Source organism: Hyperoodon ampullatus (assembly GCF_949752795.1).
Source record: "Hyperoodon ampullatus genome assembly, chromosome: 3".
Classification (NCBI taxonomy): domain Eukaryota; kingdom Metazoa; phylum Chordata; class Mammalia; order Artiodactyla; family Ziphiidae; genus Hyperoodon; species Hyperoodon ampullatus.
The window spans coordinates 29,324,055-29,348,521 of NC_136916.1; the positions used below are offsets into that span (position 1 = coordinate 29,324,055).

Consider the following 24,467-nt stretch of genomic DNA (forward strand, 5'->3'; position numbering starts at 1 on the left):
ACTGGGAGGAGTGGGTCTGGAATGAAAATGACATGCGAGAGCCTTGAGGGGACAGGGAAGCAGAGGATGCGTGAAGACAGACAAACACTCCCAGGACTCTTCCCAGCCTGGATCGTTAAGAAAATGGTGGAAGTTATTAGAAGCCAGGAGGAGGGGCTTTTTTGTGGAGTTCGGGGTTTGGGGGCATCTGGGTGATGTTATTCAGTTGGACAGTCGGAGGGGTGAGTTAGCCTCCCCAAACGGTCAGGACTGGAGGCCCAGGTTTGGTGATGCCCCCAGAGGTGACACCGGTGCGGTGGGGGCGGAAGAGAGAAGCGCGGAGGACGAGCCGTAGGGCCCTCGGGCGAGGGCGCGGGAAGACCTGCTGAGGACACGGAGCCCCGGGCTGAGGACGGGCCGGGGTATCAGGGCGAGCGTGGTCGGGCTGACCGGGAACGTGGAGATTCGGTGACCCATCTCTCCTCTAGCCGCCTTCACGGTGGGGACGGAGCCGAGGGAGAGGCACTGATTGTAGCCTCAGGGCCAGGCTGGCAGGTCCTACATCAACGCGAATTAGGAACTTCCAGCCTACTCCTCTTTCCACAGCCCACGCTGTCTTTTACACCTCCCGCCCCCAACACACAACGCATTTATTAAAAAAAAAAAAAATTAATCCCGCAAAGACCCGGAACGCCGAGGCCGGGGCTCCAGCAGGTATTTTTCTGCCTTAGGCCTGGGTAGGCGAGGGCCGGGCCGGGGTGGGGGAGGCCCCGGCCGGGGTGGGGGAGGCCCCGCTGGGCCGGGGTGGGGGAGGCCCCGCTGGGCCGGTGTGCGAGCCCCGCGCCCCCGGGAGCGCGCGCTGCGCCGGCCCGCCCTCCGTCCCCGGTGCGCGTCCCCGCCCGGCCCAGCCCCGGAGCGCGTGTCCACGCCGCCCCCGCCCCGTGCGCGCTCTTCGCCGTCACGCGCGCGCCGCGGAGCCGCCCGGTGGAGCGGCGGCGGGCGCGCTCCGGGCGGGACGGGGGCGCGGGCGCGGGCGCGAGGCCTTCGTGCCGGGGCCGCGCGGAGGAGGCACCGGGGAGGAGCGCGCTGCGCCGCCGCCCGGCCTGCCGCCGCTCGGTGCGGGTCCGCGGGGCGCGAGGAGCGGCGAGACCGCGGCCTGGAACAAAGGGAGGCCGGCTGGGGCGGGGGCGTCGCGAGCATGGCGGACCGCAGCCTGGAAGGCATGGCGCTGCCCCTGGAGGTGCGGGCCCGGCTGGCCGAGCTGGAGCTGGAGCTGTCGGAAGGTAACAGGCCCCGCGCTCAGCCGGCCGCGCTGTCACGGGGGCCGGGGCGCGGGCGGGCGGCCGGGGGTCTCGGCGCGGTGCGAGCGCGGCCCCCGCCCTGCGGCTCCGCGTCGTCGGCCGCGGCCCCGGCGCCGGGGCCCTGGGGAGCCGGACGGGGCCGCGGGGCCGGGGGCGCAGCCGGGGCGCAGGACGGGGCCGCGGGGCCGGGGGCGCAGCCGGGGCGCAGGACGGGGCCGCGGGGCCCGGGGCGCAGCCGGGGCGCAGGACGGGCCGCGGGGCCGGGGCGGCCTCGCGCGCGGCCTGGCGGACGGGGCCGTGTCCTTGGTGCGCGTCCGAGCGCTGCCCACCGCGGCCGGGCCGGGGGCGGTTCCGCGTTGCGCGGCCTGAGGCTCCGCGGGCCTCGTTCTAATGCGAAACTTGTCTTTGGACTTGAGGTTTGACCGCCGGTGTCCGAGGCATCCTGGCTGGACCGGGATAGTACTACTATTGTTCCCGTCCGCTGGGATGCGAAGGTTGGGTGAAATTGGAAAGCCTCCTCCCTCAGGCCAGGGTCTGTGCCGCGTTCCCATCGTCCCATACTTAGAATTTGTGACAGATTTGCCACAGTGATTTCATGGAGTGTTATATACGGTTTCTTATTTGCTCTTAATGGTGGGATCATGTGCTCAGCTGTCATAAGTTTCAGATCGGATTTTGCTATGTCTTAAAAAAAAAAAAAAAAAACCACTGAAGTTCCGAAATGTTGAATGTTTAATATAGATTTAGAATTCACCCAGCTCACCCTGGGAAGGCCACTAATACACTGTGGGGTGGGGACAGGCCGGCTTGTCTCGAATTTATATTTGGAGCAGTTATAGTGGTGAACTTGTATATGTGTGTGTGTGTAACGGTTTTGTGGGGCTGGCAGCCAGAAAGTAAATTGATTCGTGCCAGTTTTCATCAGCAGGGAGAAGCTGGTGTTGACCGTACGGTTTCCTTTTTAACACTTTCAGGGCGAAGAAGGGGGTACAGGTGGGGGCCTGGGGCGAAGTGTCTTTTCCGATGTCACAGACTGGAGATGTTTCTGTTTCACATTTGGGGTTCTGCAGGGTTCTGTAATGCTCAACTGTCCCATAGGAGGAGACTGTTTCCTGGACTCTGCTCAACAGACACTGTTCTGAAGGGTTGGAGATGATGAGGGTGTTGATGGTACCTCAGTGCAATTCCCAGCTGGGCGAACAGTACTTAGGTCTACACTGGTGGATAAGGTGTGCAGTGTGGACAGATTGCTTGGAGGGATGAAGTGCCCATTGGAAATTATTTGCCCAAGTTGTTTGATTTTGTCAACGTTCACATGGGTTTTTCTCCCTCACTTTGCAGGCCCCCGTAGCTGTGCACCACAGTTGTGTTATTTACAACACCGTATCATTCATGCATTCTCTCCAGACAAGCACTTCTGCTATGTCTGTATTATACTGTTGTTAAGTGTCAGTACTCTACCTGTGTTGGCAAAGCGGGAAGCCGTCTGAACTCACCTCCACCTCTCCCGTCAGTCTGGGATGGGCTCACATTTGCTTCTGCACATCTGGGACAGTGCGTGGCCCCTGGTGGGAGTGGCTGCTTGTGGATGTGGACACTCACCTGCTAGATTGCACTCACCTGTCACCATCAGTCACTCCTAGAATGTGTCCCTGTTGACCAGGGTATGGCAAACCACTTTAGACCAAGGTGTGCTCAGCCTAGTTCTCTGTGAATTCCTTGTGTCCCTACAGATTTTTAAAAAGGGTTTAATGAGTTTCTTATTGAGTGTCTGGGCAGAGAAAGGGGTGTGTGTTTGCATGTGGGAATCACATTATTGTTTTTCTCTCTCTCTAAACTCTGCTAGGCCTGGCTGCCTCACCCAAGAGTAAGAGTCAGAGGGTTGTTGCTTTGGCCACCCAGCCTCAGCCCGCCTCTCCCCGCTTTAGCTGTGTCATCTTTGACTTGCTTTGTCCATGCTGAGTCGATTGGGTCTCTCTTTAAGGTCATTTGGAATTTTGTGTCTTGTGACTATGTAGAGTAGTTTTACTGTCTTAAATTAGATGAATCAACTTGTTTTCCAGTATTGCTTAATAGCAACCAGAGAATGGAGGGATCAGAAATCTGTGCCTCTTTACATTTTAGAACTTAAAATCCCCCAACATAGCCACTTTCAAAGTGAAAAGTTAAAACAGCTTTTAATGCCGAGTTATTTAAGCATATTGCTTTCATATTTTATCTTCAATCAGGATTCATGTGGAGAGAATTCTTTAAATTAGTCTTCATCGTTTTATTAAAATATCAGAACATACTGTGGAAACGTGTGGATGTTCCAGTGCTCAGTTCCTACAAAGGAGCATGGGAAAACAATTCCATTTTAAGCACATAATGTAGGTTGAAAAAAGAGTAGACTCTTCTTTCAAAGTTCCTATATGGCCTGCCAGCTGTTAATGGTTGTATATCTTATCTAGATTAGTGGACGCTGGTCCAGTTTTGGTTTGCACTGTCTGCTGGTGCTGCTACGGACACTTAGGTTATTTTATTTTATGGGTCACTGTTTGGTAGAGGGTTGCAGATTGACTTCTTGGCTGCAGAAGTCAGATTTTCACTTTCCTGCCCTGCTGGTTGCCTCCTCTTTTCTTTCCACTGTCTGTTGCTACCCAATGCTTCCCTCTTGGGGGAAAACTGGGCTGCTCTCCCTGCAGAACTGGTGCCAGCAAAGAACAGGAGATTTCTGTGGGGAGATGTGGTGGCTGCCCCTCCTATGGGCAGTAATGGCCTCCAATCCACAGGTCTGGGTAAAGTCTTTGGTGTGGAGCCAGGGGTTGTCGGTCTGGTGAATTCTTGGGACTCAATGTGAAATGGAGAGGAAGCCAGTGAGCTGGCTGATTGCTGGGTGCCAGGTGGGGTAGCGGTGGCTCTTTTCTTCACACACTTTTCCCTAAATCATTTTTTTCTTCCCTTCCCTTCCCTTCATTCTTGCCTTTTGGAATCATGCATTTTTCTGTTTGGCTTTCAGAGGGCCCCCAGGTAGTTTCATTAATATGTAAATAGACATTATTTGGCTTAAGGAAAAACTTTAAATGGAAACACTGGCAAAGCAGAGAGGAAACAAAATTTCTCAATAAAGACAGACTCATGTCTTATTAAAAAAAAAATCAGTTGTTGATTGAACTTCAGCAGTAAGTTTCTGTGTTAACTGACGGCTTGTGTTCTGGGCTGTACACACCCTGGACTTGCAACTGTAGACGATATCGTCCCACTGTTTCAGGAGTGGTTGAATTCTTATTTTGGTAGGACTTTGGGAAATTGCCTTGTGATGTAGCCTGTGAAAACTGTTTGGTGTTTGCAGAAGAGAAGTCCGTTAGCTTTCTACTTTGTGGCTTTTAAATTGTGAGTGTGCTTACTAACTTCCTAACTCTTGCTTATGGGAGTTACTCGGTTTGTAAGGTACATAATTACTGCAACTATTAGTTATGTTCTGTAATCGAGTCCAACTTAACATTTTCTAGTAAGTGTGAAACTACTCAAGGAAGGAGGTGCATGCTATCAGTTCTTTGTGTTGATCAAGGAACCACTAATTTTTTAAATTGCAGATGAGCAATTCACATGCAGCTGGCATAATCCTGTCACCAGAGTAAAATCTTAAAGAGATGGCTAGTTGGAAGGTTTGTAGATTTGGGGGTGTGTGGCATTTTCAGGGCTGCCAGCACAATATAGCAGATACGCTTAGCTCTAGAACGTGAGTTCTGTCCCCATCAGCCCCTGTGCTTTTCTTGGAGGTCCCTGTGGCTGCAGAGGTGGCCACCCAAACTGAAGCCTGGGACCACCTTCCAGGGTCAGGGAGAGGAGACCTGCTGTCTCTAATGCAACCCAAATGTTCTCATTGAAAGGAAATAGTGGACTCTGGAAAGCAAATGTGTGAAAAAATGCTTTCTTCTAGAGTCTTGTTGATAATTTGTTGTCATTGGGAGGGGAGGAGGGAAGGGGTCAGCAGATTCAGGAAATAATAGCTGAGGCGCTCCACCGGGGATCAGACCTCACCATTGTTAACAAAACCTGTTCACTCTGTCACATCGTCTCAAAGCTGCCCCCAGTAGCTGTACGTATTGTGGTGAATGAAATGGACTACTTGGCTTGATAAATCTAAAAGATTGTTATCTGAATTAAAAATATGTACAAAATGGCAGCATTGATATGTGTGGGATGTGAAATGTGTGGACCTGAATTTTAAGAGTTCTTCAGAGTTATGAAAATAGTTAAATTTGAATGTTCTTTTCTTGATGAATAAATATAGATGTCAAATTTCGCCAGGAAATTAAAGGCACTGATGTGTAAGGTTGATCCCAATGCTCAAAAGATCGTTGTGGTGCTGTAGTCATGCTTAGAGCTGAATGTTGTGAGGTCACAGCTGTAACAACGACTCTATTTTGTTTCATTCTGGGCCCACTGGCTTTATATTCTTGTTATGGTTTAGAGGCTACAAGCTGTTGGATGATATGAGTCACTTTTTGCCTTCCTCTTCCCAGCCGTTTTCAAATGGGTTGTCTCTTTTTTTAGAGCTGATTTTTTTTTTTAAAGCAGTGATTTATGGGATGAGTTGTAGGATTCTTCTGAATTGCAAAGAGAATGTATTGGATAATCTTCATTTTGATGTCATGTATATAGACTGACTCACCAGTTCAAATCCTAGTCATATTAAGATTCTCATAATTACTCAGGTACCTTACTAAAAGCAGATGCTCACCTGCAGTTATTGGCTTGGTTTCGCACATCACTGTTTATCCTGGTACATGGAAGGCACCTCAGGGGATGCGATGGGCTCTGGCCACTGTTTACTGTTCCTGTTCTCCGGTCTCTCCGTCTGCATGCCTCTACTTCCAAGGTTGCCCGTGTTCATTTTCCTTCTTTCATGATCTGTTTGCGTGCCCTACGAAAGTTACCTACTAGCATTGCCAGTGTCTGTTCTGCTGAGAGGGTCAAAACCTCGTCACGTCTCAAAAGAAGCAGTTGCATCCATTTGTTCTTGATAATAAATAGCGCTCTCAAAGGGGAGAATCTAATTGAGAATCCCAGCTGGCGGGGGTAAGAACATAGGAGTCAGGTTGGTACGTATATGGCACTTTCTTCAGGACCCAACAGGGTGTTAATGTTCATAAGCCCTTAAGAAAAATAAAGGCTAAGATATTGAGTGTAAAAGTCAACATGACAACAAGCAGCCTTCTTTTGTGGGGTGGGGGACTGGGGAGGTTGCTCTTTAGTTTTGTTGCTGTTGAATATCGTGGAGAATGAAAGGTGCTCTCTGTGCTGAGAATCACAAATTGAGGTGGTTCTTTACCAAATGCTTTGTGCCATAGGTATGAAAAATCCGGGAAAAAATGACCGAAGATAGTGAGGACTGAGAGATTCTGTGATTGATCGTGGCTTAAATAGATCTTTTTCTTCTGGGCTGCCGGTTTTAAATCTTTTTTTTTTTTTTTTGCTTATTAAGTTGGAAACTGTTTCTGTGTCCTCATGAAAAGATTGAAGACTGCGGGCCAGATCCAAACTAGTTCTCTTGGCACCAGCGAGAGCAATTCCTTAGATACTTGTCCGCAATTATGCACAATTAATTTTTTTTTTTTTACTGAATTATCTGGTTAGTCAAGTCACATATTCTTCTATTTTTTTAATTAGAGGAATACTCTAACATTTTAAAATTACGAAGTTAAAAAACTCATATGTAAATATGTCACCTCTTCAATGTGGGCTGCTTCACACCCACCAGCCTCAGGTCTGAGGCTCTGGCCAAGGAGGAAGGCAGTTCCCTGCTGGACACTCGGTCCTGAGTGTCTAATTAAAACCAGAAAAGTGAGTCTCTCGTGTTCTGACCATGTGTCTTACCAGTGCAGCTTGCCATGTGTCAGGAGTTTATAAAACATGTTAAGCTTTAGTGGGGAGAGGCCCACACATCTCAGTTTCCGTGCGGCAGGTCTTAATCCGCTTTCGTGGCTTTGTTCCTGCCACTCCCTCGAGTTGGCAGAGCCACATGTCTGGACCGCTTCACTCTCGGGAAGAACACAGACCTCCACATCGAGCCCTGTCCCCTCCCTGGCCAAGCCCAGAGTCATGTCCTTGTGAAGATGCAGGTGGCGTCGGTCTAGCTGACTAGCTCTCTAAGGAGGCGCTTCCTGGCCAGCTTACCTGAAATGAAAACAGAAATGTAAACTGTGTTACTAATTAACCTTATCAGGAGATTCTGGGTCTTTATGAATACAGTAGTATAAATGGAGATTACATGCTTTATTGCAAATAGAGCACATCCAGTTATGTCACTGTCACGATACCTGACAAAATATAGCTTATAAACCTTCACAGAAGGATAAGAGGAGTCGCAGAGCCTGATGTCGTCAGGGGCCAGGAACGGGTGAAATCTGGAGTTGGCCAGATGCTTTAGGAAGGACAGGCTCACTCTGGAGCCATCGGTCTGAGGGGCTGGATTTGGTGCAGTGGGCACTGAAAGCACAAAAATCCATGCTTAACTTGTGTGTGACCTTCTTCTTTGCTTCTTGAACCTCTTTGGGTCTTTTTCTAAATCCTGTTTGGAGATTTATGTGAAGATCTTGAGAATTCTCATGCGAGTGTCCACTGAGAAGTCTTTCTATGGATTTTCCTACGTTGGGAGGGCCTGTCCAGGGCTCTGCAGTCGTGGCATCACCCCGGATAAACCACCAGGCTCTCCCAGTTTTGGTGTCCTCGGCTGTCAGATAGGGTTAAGAACTCTGCCTTTGGGATGGTAGTGGGGATCAGCGAGGCGGAGTCACAGTATCCGCTCCATAAATATCCAGCCCTGCAGCTTCCCTCTGAGGTGCTGTCCCTGGGACAGAGTTCCCTGCCCTCCCGCCTCCCACTTTATCCAGGTGATTTGAGTTACAGTGGCCTTCGGAGAAAAGCAGTGGAGAGGAGGCATAGGCCCGGGTGCGGGAAAGCACTTTCACTTTCCTGTGCTTGGAGGATGCACCTCTTAATAGATGCTACCTGGGCACTTACCCTGTGCTAGGATAGCTTCAGAGCTGCAATGCCTCTTTTTTTTTTTTTAAAGATAAAACTTCCTTTCTGGTGGACTCTTTGTGTCAATATTCCTGGAATCCCTTTTTTCAGCCCCTTTACTTTTCAAGAGAATAATTGGGGAAAGGTGTCCTAGGTCAGATTCAAGTCCAGGTGTGTCCGGGAAGGACGTCCTATTAGGCTGTAATCATCGAATCTCAGGACCATGTGTGGACCTCCAATCAGAGTCGTTCCAGCGCTTCGTGGAGGAAGGGCTTGACCATCTCCTGCAGTCCCCTCACCACAATGCCCCCAGGACGAAACACAGAGCTCCACCGCTGTGACTGTGGGAATTGTCCTCCTGGAGGTGTGTGTCCCCCTGCCCTCAGTGTGTGTGGAGAGGGACTGAACTGGCACCCCTCTCGTCATGGCCCCGTGTCCTGTCCCGAGACAAGTGCACGTGGATGCTACCCAACAGACCACACAGGTAGGATTGCGTGAGCCTGGGCAGCTCTGAGAGGCCAGGTCAGAGCCAGGGCTCACCATGGCAGTGGACCCGGGGCTCTGTGCCCCCCCCTCCCAACACCTGTAACAGGTCCTGGGCTTTTATCCTTTACGATCACCCTGGCAGTTATGTCGGTTGAGTGCCGTGTGGGTTTGTGAGTGAGTGGGATCTTTTTCTTATCGACTTTCATAAGCTGCTTCTTTTAAAATAAAAACCAGAGATAGTTTGAAGCACCCCCCCGCCCCCGCTGTGAATTTAATGGTATCACAGAAGTTATGGCTTCAGTTATGTGTAAAAACAACTTAAGAGTAACACCCAAGTACTAAGGTGGAGCTGTACTTCAGGATAGCTTAAGTGAGCATCATTGGGCTTCGAAACATCTTTTGTTTTTTTCTTGTTTTGATGAACGTGATGGATGCTTGAAGGCTGTTGAGATTTAGTAATATAAAGTAGTGTTTAAGGAGCTCTTTAAGCAAGAGTGCAATTCCATTAAACTTATGTCATTAAAATACACCTATTTAGGGACTTCCCTGGCGGTCCAGTGGTTAAGACTTAGCCTTCCAACGCAGGGGGTGCGGGTTCAATCCCTGGTCAGGGAGCTAAGATCCCACGTGCCTTGCGGCCAAAAAACCAAAACATAAACAGAAACAATGTTGTAACAAATTCAATAAAGACTTTAAAAATGGTCCACATCAAAAAAAATCTTAAAAAAAAAAAACACCTACTTAAACCCAAGGAAATAGTGTATCACCTTGCCAAGGTGGAAACTTTGTTAGTAATGTTACTAAGGTACATTATAATGTACCTCATGCTTACAAGTTACTGTTGCAGTGCCTGTCCTGTAGGGAAATTCTGTCAACCTGAGACTTGGTGTTTGGGTGGGTTTTGTTGTTTCATTTTGCTTTTATCTCAAGTGAATATAGTCTTATTGCAAATTGTGGGGCTAGGCTTCCCCCACGAAGCACAACATTGACCTGGGCCAAATGAGAAATAGCGCTTGGGGTTATTTTGCTGTTGATATCAGAGTTCAGACTTTGAGAATTTCTGTTACTTGTACATACATTAATATGAAAAGGAAGTAGAATTCTGCCTCCCTGTTTTAGATGGTGGCGAATTATTATTTAGCTATCATACCAGTAAAGGATTTTCTAATGGCTGTTGGTATTTTAGAATTTCTTTCCTGTTATTAGGAAGATCTGGCCTGGGACATGGGGAAGAAAGTAGCCTTGATTTTGCTGTTTCCTTCATGACATGTTGAATTTGACACAAATAGGATTCTGGATGAAATCTGCCCTTTATGGAAAGTGTCTAAGTAAAACAGGCTTTCTGAAAGTGTTGTACAATATTCTGTCTCCCGTGGATACAGAGGAGCAAAGCCTTGGGGAAGGAATGTGGGCAGAGGTTCCTTGGATGAGCTGCCATTCCTCGGGTGATGGGGGTGCCTACCACAGATGGAAAGCTCACAAGCTGACTGTGTCATTGTGGTCGTAGGGCAGGTTTGATCCCTATCACTAATTCTTGAAAGATGATGTGGGGTGGGGAGCAGTATTTAGAACACTAGCATTCCTTGAAACAAAGATATGAAATAAAGCTTATCCATCTCATGGTGCCTTATCGCTTTTATCTGCTTTCATATTGACCTTTTTTAGTCCTTTGAAAATATTTTCTAGGGAAATGACATTAGCTTCTCTGTATAGATGAGGAGACTTCAAATGATCAGAAACTCATCACGAGCCTAGAATCTTGGCTTCCCGACACATTTTCACCATCACGAGTGAACTGAACCACCGAGCTGCTTTCTTTTTTTTTTTTTTTGTGGTACGCGGGCCTCTCACTGTTGTGGCCTCTCCCGTTGCGGAGCACAGGCTCCAGACGCGCAGGCTCAGCGGCCATGGCTCACGGGCCCAGCCGCTCCGCAGCATGTGGGATCTTCCCGGACCGGGGCACGGACCCGCGTCCCCTGCATCGGCAGGCGGACTCTCAACCACTGCGCCACCAGGGAAGCCCGAGCTGCTTTCTTTTGAAGCATGATGGGGATCCCGTCTTCTCCTGTGAGATCAGCAGCGGGAGCCCTGTGGAGTCCTGGGTGCTCTCAGGAGTGTGGGCAGTGGGCAGCGCCCTCCCCAGCAGCCTGTTCCAAGTCAGTGAGGAAATCGGACGAATTTCCCTTGCATGTGGTTGTAACGGGTGGAGGCTTATGCTGCACGTTTTCTTAGCTGGCTGCCCCTAAACTTTGCATTTAAGATTGAATCTGTCATCTAGGGGATGAATATATGGGTGTTCGCTGTACAACTCTGTTTGCTGTATGTTTGAAATTTTTTTGTTTCTCATGGAAGATGAACATCCTTTATTTATTAAAAAAAATTTTTTTTTTTGGCTGAGTTGGGTCTTCGTTGCTGCGCGCGGGCTTTCTCTAGTTGTGGCGGGTGGGGGCTACTCTTCGTCGCAGTGTGCGGGCTTCTCATTGCGGTGGCTTCTCTTGTTGGGGAGCATGAGCCCTAGGTGTGCGAGCTCAGTAGTTGTGGCTTGCGGGCTCTAGAATGCAGGCTCAGCAGTTGTGGCACACGGGCTTAGTTGCCCCGCGGCATGTGGGAATCTTCCCAGACCAGGGCTCAAACCCATGTCCCCTGCTTTGGCAGGCAGATTCTTAACCACTGCGCCACCAGGGAAGCCCCGGAACAGCATCCTTTAGAATCAGGAGGCTGGATATGGTATGGCTTATCTGAAATCTTAATCGTTCTGGTCAAGAGACGATGCTGTTAGTTCTTATGTTGTTTCTGGGAAAAATATTCTACATGAGGTTCCAGGAATAACCTCTTCAGTGTCTCTGCAAGAGTGACCTCTCTCAAAGCTTCCTATTACTAACCAGGATGATGGCGATCATGTTTAAGCCGCCACCAATCACTTACAAGGCAATCAATCTTAGGTCTTTTATGTAGAGTGCTTTTATTCCAAGTGGAGTGCCTGTCTGACCTTCTCCAGGCCTTGCAGGGATGCAGGCCACATCTAATGGATGTGATCCACCCTCATCTCTGGTCCCCAGAGAACCGGAGTCTTGTCAGTAGGAGTGGACAGTGCATAACTCGGATTTTTAAATCAGATGTTGCAAATTGATGTCTTTTTTGGTGTGAACAAAGTCTGTTATCTCTGTTTATGGGGGAGGATGCTTACATGTCTCAGGCCACCACTCACTGATTGTTCACATGTGCTAAGCACTGCATTAGGTGTCTTACATAGATTACTTTTTTTTTTTTTTTTTTTTGCGTTACACGGGCCTCTCACTGTTGTGGCCTCTCCCGTTGCTGAGCACAGGCTCCAGGCGCGCAGGCTCAGCGGCCATGGCTCACGGGCCAGGCCGCTCCGCGGCATGTGGGATCTTCCCGGACCGGGGCACGAACCCGCTTCCCCTGCATCAGCAGGCGGACTCTCAACCACTGCGCCACCAGGGAAGCCCAGATTACCTTTTTTGAAGGACAGTTGTCTTACAAAAAGGGAAGCACGTTAGTGAGCTTGCCTGAGGTCCCGTGCCTGAGTGGTGGGTGCGAGTCGGCCAGTTTGCCCCGGACGCTCTCCTGGCACCAGCCTCCTCCCTTCCAGCTCCCGACAGGACACCACCCTCATGTAGTGAGTTAGGAATCCAAGTCAGAAATGGAATGTTGAAAGAGATACCAAGTTTCATGGTATGTGTGGTGACTTTTCTTTTTTACGTATTTACTTTCGCATACCTTAATGATGTGTTTTTTCACCTGATGTAACAATTAACTTAATTACCAGCCATTACTGGTACAGAGTTCCATGAAGGATATTTTAGGAACCTGTGGTCTCAAAAAAGAGCCTTTATTTTCATAACTATAATATGCTTAATTAAGTTGTTGGGATTGTGGCTTTCTTTTGTTATTTTATTTTTTGTTCCTTGAGTGGAAGCTATTTAGTGATTACGCATAATTGTGAAAATAATCTAGTGATTAGAGGATCTTGTTAGGACAAATCTATGTCTCCTTTCTTTTATGTAAATACAGAAATCTTAATCCAGGTAAATGTCGGCAGGAATGACCATGTATAAAGTGGATAAGATTTTTGTGTGACGTGGTCACCCTGGGATATTGCCTCAGGAATTTTCTAGAGCATCCATCTTTATTCTCACTAGTTTACACCCTCCCCGTTCCCTGATTATTTCCATTTGCACCAGAAATTTGAATACAAGTGTGTCCAAGATGGTACTTGTATGTGTGTGCATGTATCATGCCTTTTTGCTATAAGATGGACTGTTTGAATAGTGCTTTTGGACACTGACAACTTGGTCAGAAAACCGGTAGCTCCTCATTAATAAAGGTAGATATTCTAGTATCAGGAAGCCCTGAATACGTTCTGTGTTATATTAAATAAATCAATCCCAGAACAAAGATGGTTTTGTGTACTGTGTATTTGCCATGTCTTTCTTGTAAGAAGTGTGAATGTTTCACCCACTTATCGGAAATCCCATGACTAGCTTAAACAGAGAACATGGATTATTCTGTCTCCAGATCATTTTCATGTATTTATGATTGCACCTGTTCTATTAGCTGTGAAAGCCATCAGTCTTGGCCTAGCTGGGCCCATGCTGATAGAATTAAGGGAAACAAGGTCATTTCCAGCTTGTTTTAAACCTAAAAGCTGCCCGTTATCTGCATAATAGCCCAATCTTTAAAAATGATACAATTTGACTTTTAGTGGATTATAATTAATTTGGTTATCTATGGCTGAATCATTTCACTGCATTGTGAATTAACTATTTTTTCATAATGTGGATCCGATCCAGAAGATGGGCTGTAGGCTCGGAGTGATGACATTGTTACTTGTAACTTAGACTAACTCTTGGTTTCTCTGAGATGATAACCATACAGTCGTATATTTAATTCCCGTTTTTCACGTTGTTCTCAATTCTGAGTCCCTACTGGTCATCCCTTTCACTCACGTTCTTTCCTTTCTTATCCCTTCATCCTTCTTCTATTTTGTTGTCTTTCACCCACAGACCCTCACTATATGGTGGATGTGTGTGTGTGGTGGGGTCCTGACTGCTGTGACTTTTTGATAACCTGTGGAAAGGACTTTTTTTTTTGAGCAAGACACCTCTACACCTCTAAATGAACTTTCAGTTGCCTAAATATCACCTGTTTTGTGGACTGTCTGTGGAAATTTTAATTGTTTTTTGTGGGGTTTGGCTGACCTTTCTCTGCCCCACCAATTACTCCACCCAGCCCACGTGTACTCAAGCTCTGCAGGCCTAGTTCAACACTGCTTATATGCAAAATAATTAACAGAGCTCTATAAATAAGAAATCACATGTTGCCACATAAATAGTTTCCCTGTCATTTGAGTGTGGATTGTTTTTGCTCCTGTGGTGGCCCTGAGGATTCTGGCCTTTGTTTGGAAGCACCTCACATTGAGGTGGGTATGAAATGTAAAACTGATTACAGTATTATTATCACTCACAAGCAGACAACAAAGATGCTTTCATCTGAACAGCAGCTGAAAATTAGGGTGTGTTCGGTTTGGATGTTGGATGACCTTTTTGAAAAAAGCATCTGGCTTTTGTCATACTTTGAAAGCTGTGCTTATACAGTTTTCTGTGTTTTACTTAGAGTGTCTATAGTTCCTAAAGGAGATATTTGCTTATTTTAAGAGGATAAATTACTTTACAATAAAAATACTCTCTGGGGATTTAGATGGAATAGCTTTGCCATATTATTTGTTGTTCACTATTTAATACTAAATATAGTGGACTTTTAAGTGGCTGACATGCCCCACCCCCTTGCTGGTGTGTATTTAGGTGGAAGAGTGTATGTGTGCGCGTGTGTGTGTGTGTGTGTGTGTGTGTAGGTGCAAACATACACATGTATATCTAATTGGTTCAGTCACATTTGATTCCAAAGTTAGGGATTGTTTTTGCCACATGGGAACTTTTGAATTGTTCTGTTCCTTAAGCATTTATTTCATTTGCAATTTATTGAGCGAGGGTCTCTTGGGAACTATGGGAGTGGTGACAGCTGTTTTTATAATCCAGGAGATAGGATGGAAGCCAGTGGGAAGCTCAGTATCGATAGACAAATAATTGAGAAGGATCTACTTCGAGGCCATGTGCAGTCAGACACCCAGTGAGTGGTCTCAGCAAGGAGGGTTCTGAGTGCCGAGAAGGGAGCAACTGGATGCTGGGGGGCAGCCCTTCCCTCGTTGTGCCTGGAACACCTGTGTTTGGGGTGGGCCATTCTGACCCTGCTCCCAGCCTGGCTACTCCCGGCCTGACTGCTCTGGCTGAGCTGTGGGGCTGGGGCCAGGGGCTCGGGCACTGAGCCTAGTGGAATGATGGCACCGGGACCTTTCCTGCTTCTCAAAGGCACACGTGAGTGATTGTTTTTATTTCTGCATGCGTCCTGTCCCCCTCCCCATTTTTCCTTTGGGACCCTTGCCCACGGCCTGGGAGCGAGCCCCCTGCCTGTTTCCAGTGTGGGGAGCACAGTGCTTCTCAGGCAGACATGACTGCAGGGGTGGTTCCTGGCTGGGGGCTTCCTCTTGTCTTGTGGGCCTGGGGGAGCATGATGGCTCTGACCACGTGCCTTAGCCTAGGCACCTTCCCCCAGCCCCCCTGCCCAGACCGCAGCCAGCCAGCGTCCTGGCACCTGAGGCCATGGCCCTCGCACAGCCCGGCAGCCACCCGAGGAAAGCCAGTTCAGCTTGCGACTGTCACTGCCCTTGAAATTTGCACAGGTGTGGCCAGCACTCGGACGGCCAGGCTCTGTTTTACCATCTGTTGGTTCTTTCCTGTGGAAAACAGGCAGTTTATTGCAGTCACCTGGGAGGCTGACTCCCTGCCCCAGCTCCCACCTTCTGAATGACGGTCTTGGGCGGGGCAGGGGTATGGGTCTCCAGGCAAGTCCAGGGCAGCTGGCCAACCTGTGGGACCCTGGGGCCTCTCCACCCACTCGAAGTTTATAGTACATTTCTTGGTACAGGGGTATCAGAGTGGAAGGAAAAGAAGTAGGCAGCAGGAAATTCTGGTTTAGTCTTGACTCTGGGAGCATTTGGGGTAGGTAATTGTGTCCTAGCCTTTATTTTCAACTTTCCCAGTAGGTACAAAAAGAATAATTGCGCACAGATGGCTGGTTTGAAGAAAAATGAAATCCAGAATTGTGTTATGTGAACTTTTATTTTAAATATATATTACCCCCCCCCATTAATGCAGAGGAGGAAGGATGCTAAGAGCTAGGCTTACCTCCCGCATCCCACCTGGAGTTGGGGCGCACATCAGCGATGGGGGCAGTGATGCCAGATGTCTGCCAGCCTCAGGTGGTAACTGCGGGTCCTTAAAAGTTCAAGCCCTGCGTCAAAGCTGAGGTGGAGCCCGAGCCTCTGCGGAGAGAGGAAAGTGGCTTCTGTGAGGGATTTGCATCCCACTGCTGACCTGTACCAGCAGATTGTGTTCAGGGACCAGGGATGCTGAGTCCAGGGTCAGCTTTATGGACTGTTCCTGGCATTAGATCCTGTAAGAGAGAAGCTCAGCTCCTGTTTTTACTTGACTCTCACACATTTTACCCGGTTCCCGTGGTTGATGGTTTTCCAGGGAAGTGGTGTGAGGCTTGCTCAGGGCTTCCTTGAGGGAGAGGCGGAGTTTCATGGGTGGTGGGCCATCATCCCACGCCTTATCACACAGGGGTCAAGATGTAGGTTCTACGGACTTTTTAGGAAAAACTCAGAATCTTCTGAACAACGGTGTGTGTTTTTCTGAAGCTTTTCTGAAAAGCTTACTCATATACTGTAAAGTTTTCTGGAACTTTAAAAAATATTTTCCCTACTAGATGGTATCATTAGTGGACTTGTACAATTAAAAACCTTGTTCTGGGGTGGGATGGGGAGGGTGGGAGGGAGGGAGATGCATGAGGGAGGGGATGTGGGAACAGATGTATATGTATGACTGATTCACTTTGTTATAAAGCAGAAACTAATAAAAAAAATAAAAATAAAAATTAAAATTAAAAAAAAAAAACAAAAAACAAAAACCTTGTTCTAGATTACATAGTTACCATTTATCCCCTTCCCTCTTTTCTTTCCATGAAAAAAGTACCATTTAGCTTTGGAATTAAGTTAATAATGAAATAAAGGTCACAGATATGTAACATTATGTGTTAAAATATGTTAAAATATGTATGTATACTTTATATAAGTCATCAAAAGAAAAAAGGAAAAATAAAGATTGAGAGGACCCACTGGTGCAGAAACGTTACAATGATTTTCTGTTGCATCCAGGAAACCTAAATTTTCAAAGCTCCGTGTTTACTTTTTCAACCTCAACTTCCCAGGCAGATCTGTCTTCACCAGCCCCAGGGTAAAGAGTGAAAGGTGGAAAGATGATTTTGGCATTTGCCAGTCATAATTCAACAGACATTTTCTTATTAGTTGATAATTTAAAGCGTTTCACAGTTATAAAAATTTGCTAACATACTTCTTTTGAGTTTATTACTATATGTTTTTTCAGGAGTCTGTGAGAACTGTGTGACTTTTCTGCTATTCTGAATTATAATGTGTTGAATTAGGAGTTGTAATTCCTCTGCCATAATGTTTATTAAAAAGTTGCCTATGTATTTTTAGATGTATATTTGGAACAGTTTAAAATGCTTGATACACTACAGTTTTAACACATCACAAATATTATTTTAGAATATAAATTGATATTTAAAAAAATCTGTAAGTAACACTATAAAAATTGGGACAAAGATTTTTAAAAATCTGTAATTTTACAATTCAATGTAATACCAATACATTTTATGTCTCCATGTCATTTTAATTAGTCCAGAACTATAACACTGGTGAAACAAGGTTGGTGCTGTCTAGTTTATAACAGTGTTTCACATGTATTGTTGTATTACTTTATGGGGGGGAATCCATTAACCACATGAAACAGGTTTTTGTTCTTTCTCAGTAAAAACAAGGTTCGAGGTTAAACATCTTGTCCAGGGCTCACAGTGGGTGAAGGTGGGCTAGGACCCACGCTCAGGATTGCCGACTGGATAATTTCTAGTCAAGAAGTCACAGAAGTTCAGTGGACTTTCCCAAGGCGGTCCTCCCTTTCTCCCTCCTGGAGCAAAATAAACTTGATAGGTCCTATGTTGTATCATATAAAGGTTTATCTATTACAGGGCACCATACTTTGTTAAAGAAAAAAAAGGTAGAAGAAAGTTTACATGTTAAGATGCCTCAGAATTGAACTATGTTGAAAACACAAAACTTAATCCTTTCTATTTTGGATATTAACCTCTTATCAGATAAAAGGACTGCAAATATTTTCTCTCACTCTGTAGGTTGCCTTTTTAATTCACTGATGGTTTTCCCTTGCCGTGCAGAAGCTCTTTAGATTAATGTATTCCCACTTGATTTTTGCTTATGCTGCCTGTGCTTTTGGTGTCTTATGTAAGAAATCATTGCCAAGACCTATGTCAAGGATCTTTTTTCCTCTGTTTCTTTTAGGAGTTTTATACTTTCAGGTTTTTAATCCATTTCAGGTTAATTTTTGTGAGTGGTGTAAAATGGGGTCCAGTCCATTCTTCTGCTTCAGTAAGTGGTGTTGGGAAAACTGATCGTTTTCCAGTTTTCCCAACACCACTTATTGCAGAAACTGTTTTTTTCCCTATTGTCCTCATATAGCAAAACAGCAAATAATCCAATTAAAAAATGAACAAAGGACCTGAATAGACATTTTTTCAAAGAAAACATACAAAGGGCCAACGGGTACATGAAAAGGTATTCAACATGACTAATCATCAGGGAAATGCAAATCAAACCACGATGAGATATCACCTCACACCTGCCAGAATGGCCATCATCAAAAAGACAACAAATAACAAGTGTTGGTGAGGATGTGGAGAAAAGGGAACCCTTGTGCACTGTTGGTGGGAATGTAAATTGGTGCAGCCACGATGGAAAACAGTATGGAGGTTCCACAAAACATTAAAAATAGAACTAGCATACCATCCAGCAGTTCCACTTCTGGGTATTTACCTGAGGAAAATGAAAACACTAACTTAAAAATTTATATACCGCCATGTTCATAGCAGCGTTATTTACAATAGCCAAGATATGGAAGCAACGTAAGTGTCCAATGACGGATACATGGATAAAGAAGATGTGGTGTATATTTGTATACACACACACACACACACACACACACACACAATGGACTATTACTCAGCTATAAAAAGAATAGAATCCTGCTCTCTGTGACAACATGGATGGGCATTACACTAAGTGAAATTAGCCAAAAACAAATGTTGCATGGTATCATTGATATGTGGGATCTTACCAAAAAAAGCTGATTTTATAGAAACAAAGTGGAATGGGTGGTTGTTGGGGGTGGGGAAATGGGGAGGTGCTGGTCAAAGGATACAAACTTCCAGTTATAAGATGAGTAAGGATCTGATGTACAGTGTGGCAACTGTACTTAACAATTAGGTATTATGTACTTGAAAGTTTCTGAGAGGAGATCTTAAACTTTCTCACGAGACACACACACACACACACACGGAGTTAACAATGTGAGGTGAGGGATGTGTTAATTATCTTGACCTCGGTAGTTATTCCTCAATGTATATGTATGACAAATCATCACATGTACACTTTAAATATAGATAATTATATTTGTCAATTACACCTCGTAAAGTTGGGGCAAGGAACTTGATTCTTCGGGTCGGGCTTCTCAGCCTCGGTACAATTGAGTTCTTTGTGTGGAAGCCGCCTTGTGCATCTTAATACACTTAGTATCATCACTGCCTTCTACCCATCTGATGCCACTAGCACCCTCACGCCCAGCAACGTTGCCCCCTGCGGAGAATCGCTGCTTTTGATGGCACAGTGAGACATGCACTTTGCATTACTTGATTAATAGCTGTTTCTAGTTTTTGAAAATCTAGTTGTGTGACAGACCTGGTCGAATATCGGTGTTTGGTTAGACAGACATATACACCTCACTGTCCAGACCTCAATTGGTGCACGGGTTTGTTTTACAGGAATGTGGCCCGTCTGATGCCTGGATCCTGAGGTGTTTGTGTGTCTGTGGACGTGTGTGCTTCTGTGCTTTTGCCTCACGTGTGTTGGAGCACATCTGACGTTCCTGTTGCCCAGGGTGCAAGATGCAGGGCTCTGGGGATTTCTGCTGTGTTCCATGGCAGGAGTTCTGGGGTCGGAGATTCCAATCCCTCTGTAAAGACTCTTCTCACCTTTTGGTTATGGTGGAGGGTGACACCCCTCACCCCCCGCCGTGTTCCTGGTCCCGTTGGCCTTTGCTGTCCCAAACCAGGTCCAGTCTGTGGACGGTTACCCTTCAGGCCTTTCTATTCGTTTATCAGTTCAGTTGCCTTCCTTTACCATACCTGAGTTTCCCACAGTTTAAGCTGGATGTAGAATTACAGCAGAAACGCGGCCCATGCCAGGGCAGTGAGGGGGTCACCCCCAAGTTCCCCCCCGCCCCCCGCCCCCGGAGGGCAGTGCTGCCTAGTCGTGGTCAGCGTCCATCCTGATAGGGCCCAAGGTGTTTAAAAATCTTCCCTAGTGAGGAGAAACCCATTTGTCTGATGGGATCACAGTCTCCATTCAGTTCACCGAGGAGCCCTGAACCGGGACTCCTGGTGACAGCGTGTGGAGACGCGGCCGCTCCCATCTCTGGACGTTGGGCGGGTCCTTGGAGTTGGTTCCTTGGTTTTGGGCTACTGTCTTGCCTGAACCACAGGCGCGACATGGTGCCTCTCACTGCCGAGCTGAGATTTCTCAGAAAGAGAGCAAGCCAACATTTGAGAGACAATCTCAGTTTAGAATCTCAGATTTAAAGCATTTATTATTTCCTATAATATTTTTATCATTGCTTCACCCACACCTAATTTGAAGGCAACATTTGTTTTTCTATATCAAGTCTTTGTAAAACATTCCACTTAGTTTTCATGGAACCAGTTCCTCTCTTCGAGTCCCATTTTATTTTTGGGGTGGAGTAACCCGTAATGGGTACACCGGCAGGGACAGACGTAGGGACAGATGCACCTGTTTTGTGATCTGCGGCCGCTCGGCTGGCGAACAGGAGCAGGGTGGCTTCGGCGGCCGTGGCCTCGTGAGCCTGTGGTGGGGATGGTGGGACGTAGCTCGTGGGGGGACAACGCCGGTCATGGTGGACCCTTCACGCTCGTGGGCCTGAGCTCTTGTTTGGCAGCCATTCATCGTGTCTTGCAATGTCACCAAATTATCAGGAAAGGTTTTTTTAAGAACATATGTTCGCTTAAAATGTGAAAGTTTTAGGTATTCCACACAGAGCTTGTAGGAGGAGCTGGGGCCTAAGATGAATGCAGGTCTGATGCTTACAGCTTCCTGGGAGATAAAATGTGTGTGAGCACCACTGGGGCCAGAACGTGAAGTCCTCACCTGTCGGGTTACTGCGGAGCCAGGAAGGGTTCTGGGGGCATCATGGCTGATCCCAGCGGTGCGTCTGCCAGGGCAGCACGTGCAGGAGGGGGGCACGGCCTGGGTGGTGACGCACTGGCTGGCAGAGTGCATGCCAACAAGTGAACTGACAGCCTGACAACTGAGTTGGGGGAGGAAAGAGGAGAGGGAGGGGGAGTGGGGTTTGAAGCCGGGGTTGGTGGTACTTGGGGTAACAGGAGCAGGTCTGGGAGGAGGGTGACAAGTTCATTTCAGACTGGACTTTGAGATGCTCTGGACACCACGTGAGCTGAGAGTTTGGAAACGGGGAGCGAGGCCTGGGGAGGCACCTGGCCGGAGACGGGGTCGGCGGTCCCCCAGCGGAGGTGCAGTCAGTCGTGAGTGGAGGAGGGCGCAGGTGGGAAGCAGGGAGGCTGAGGAGGGTGCACGGCTGGTCGTTTAGAAGGAGAGTTGGGAGCAGTAGGGGCCATGGCGCCGGGGTGAGCCAGTCACAGCCCCGGGGAGACGGAGCCTCAGTGCTACTGGAGCAGGAGGCCAGGCCTTGGGCCATCGGTACCGAGAAGAGCGGTCAGGATGGGAGGTGGGTCTGAGGGTGACAGCATTTCCCTGGGGAGGACATGCCTGCAGACTAGGGGGGCCGTGGAGGGAGAGGCTGAGACCACCAGGAAGGCGCCCAGTGGAGCCGGGTGCCCATGGAGGGCGTGGCCCCCGCCTTGTGGATGTTGTCTGTACCCGGTTCCTGGGGTGACCGCCTTACACAGAACACAGTCGGTTCCAGGGCCCCTGGCGGCATCTCATGCTCTGGGACCCTGTGCGCTGAGGTCTGGCGCCCTTGGGACGCCTGAGCCCTCAGTCTCCGTTGGGAGCATGGTCCCCAAGTTGTCTAGTTCCGTTTCCAAGGCAGCCACATCCGGTGGGGGGCAGGTGCATGGCTCCCCTGGCCCTCCTTCAGTCCTGTGTGTCCCTTCCTCTCTGGTGACAAGTGACGAGTGGGAGTTAGCCGTGGAATCTGCAGAGCTCGCCCAGTCACACACGGCACCTGGATGAGAACTGGAGTCAGAGGTGGGGGGAGGGACGACGGGGAGAAACATGGAATTTTCAGTGTGGACAGTGGGTCTTCATGGAAGAGAAGATCGTGGGATCTTTGCCAAATTATTTAAATATTCTGACTGATCATTTTCGTCATCATTATATGGGAGCTGGGGGTGAATATAGATGAAGGAAGAAAAAAGGTTTAGGAGAAATTCAGGATAGAACTTGCATTCTTCTGATTCTGGGGTTTTGTCTGAAAATGCCACTTTTATTTTTGGTTGGATGCTTTTTAGCACTTGTGTTGCAGCATTTGGAACACTGTATTTTTGTGATATGTTCGCTGGGAGGTGTTTAAAATTAGATTCCTAGAAATTGGCTGTGGAAATCACGGCCACACCTCGTGGATCGTGTTCTGAGCACCTGGTCGTGAACCTGGCTGTGCAACTGTTTCTAGTGTTTTCAGGACGCCCGACGCATGGGGTCTTCTCCCCGGGTCTAAGGACTTTGTAGCATCCTTATAGCTCCTCTCTGTCAAGCGCGAGCCTCACTGTCCTCATGGCCCTGTAAGGCAGACGTGCATTTTTTTTTTTTTTTTTTTTTTTTTTTTTTTTTTTTGTGGTATGCGGGCCTCTCACTGTTGTGGCCTCTCCCGTTGCGGAGCACAGGCTCCGGATGCGCAGGCTCAGCAGCCATGGCTCACGGGCCCAGCCGCTCCGCGGCATATGGGATCCTCCCAGACCGGGGCACGAACCCGTATCCCCTGCATCGGCAGGCGGACTCTCAACCACTGCGCCACCAGGGAGGCCCCAGACGTGCATTTTAAATGTCATCCTGCTTCCTCTCTCTGTCCGTTGAGTCTTCCCTGTAGCTGCGTCAATAGGAAGGTAGGAAGGTGGGATCTTCATGTAGACGCCAAGCTCCGAGCTGAATGTTCCCGGTCACATCTGTGTGTTTCTGGTGTGAGAGGAACCCAGGCCTTGGGTTCGGTTTTGTGCATTTTCCCCTCTGGTTCACTTTGCTGTGGTGTTATTTCTGAAGGCTGTTTCTTTGCCTTCAGTTTTGACAACTGTGATTTAATGCCTGAGATGATGAAGGGTAGTGAACAGGGCGTGGAAGGAAGGAGCAGGAAGGGCAGGAATTCTCTCATGGTTTTGGTCAGAAGGAAATCAGTCCGAGAGAGAAAACATCGTAAGTGGGTCAGGCCCCAGGAAGTCCTGGGAGTAAGTGGCCCCACCTTCCACTGCTCCTTCCTACAAGCCTTGTCACCAGGGGCCCAAGAATGAGCACACTCAGTCTGAGGCCGAAGCCACGTCTCTGCTGCCTCTGACCATAACCTGCAGCTTAGCTCAGTTCAGGTTTGAGGTCACGGCAGGGCACGGGGCATGGTGAGGCTATGTCATTCCAGGTGAGAAACATGCAGTAAAGGGGGCTCATTAGCTTTAAGGAGGTGCATTTGGGGGATGGGAGTGAATGATTGGGCCCCCTGAGTGTGTGCATGTGTGTATGATTGTGTGCACATGTGTGTTTCTGTGTGTATGTGTCGGTAGGCATGAACGTGTGCAGATGCATGTGTATGTGTTTCTGCGTATAACGTGTGTGGTGTGTGTGCTTGTGTGTGAGCGTGCGTGTGCGTGTGCTCATTCTGTGCGTGTTGAGGGACTGGGAAGCCCTCTCTGGGGGCCGCATCACTGGACAGCCTCTCCCCTGATGCTGCAGCCCTCTCTCTGGCCGTCGGGCAGAAGCGCCTGAAGGTATAGAGACTTTGTCTATGCCCATCGCGGGAGTAAACGGTTTAAATGGGGGCAGCGGTTGAAATACAAATACCATCAGGGCCTGCTGGTTGTAACCTTTGCAGAGAATTTCCTGGATACGACAGAAGACAAACATGGGCCTGTTGATAGTGGTGTTTGGTTAATTGGGGGGGACTGGTTAATGGTTAGGGTTTCTGTAACAGAGGCCTTGTGGACTTTTGTAGGATGTGGGAGAGGCACCCGCCCCCTGCTGGTTTAGTGACACCAGGGCTCGGTTTCTCCTGGTGACTTTGGCCAGAGCTGGGACAGCTGCTCTCAGACCCGCTTTACTTTCTCCATGAACTTGAATGTGTCACTTAAAGACCAGTGGAGGTGGCGTCCCCTCCATGTGGCCACGTGGAAGCCTGACTCCTCCCTCTTTAAAGCTACGGCTGTCAGGAGTGC

The 24,467-nt window shown here is 48.0% G+C and overlaps 1 protein-coding gene across 2 annotated transcripts in view; it reads left to right on the top strand.

The window, feature by feature from the left end:
* Positions 1–1,111: 1,111 nt before the first annotated feature.
* Positions 1,112–24,467, top strand: part of DIP2C (disco interacting protein 2 homolog C) — a 361,724-nt gene continuing 338,368 nt past the window's right edge. For both annotated transcript variants that reach the window (XM_079698959.1, XM_079698960.1), the window contains exon 1: positions 1,112–1,262. In XM_079698959.1, coding sequence (XP_079555085.1) covers positions 1,178–1,262 — 85 coding nt within the window. In that variant the 5' untranslated portion in view covers positions 1,112–1,177. The remainder of the gene's footprint in view (positions 1,263–24,467) is intronic.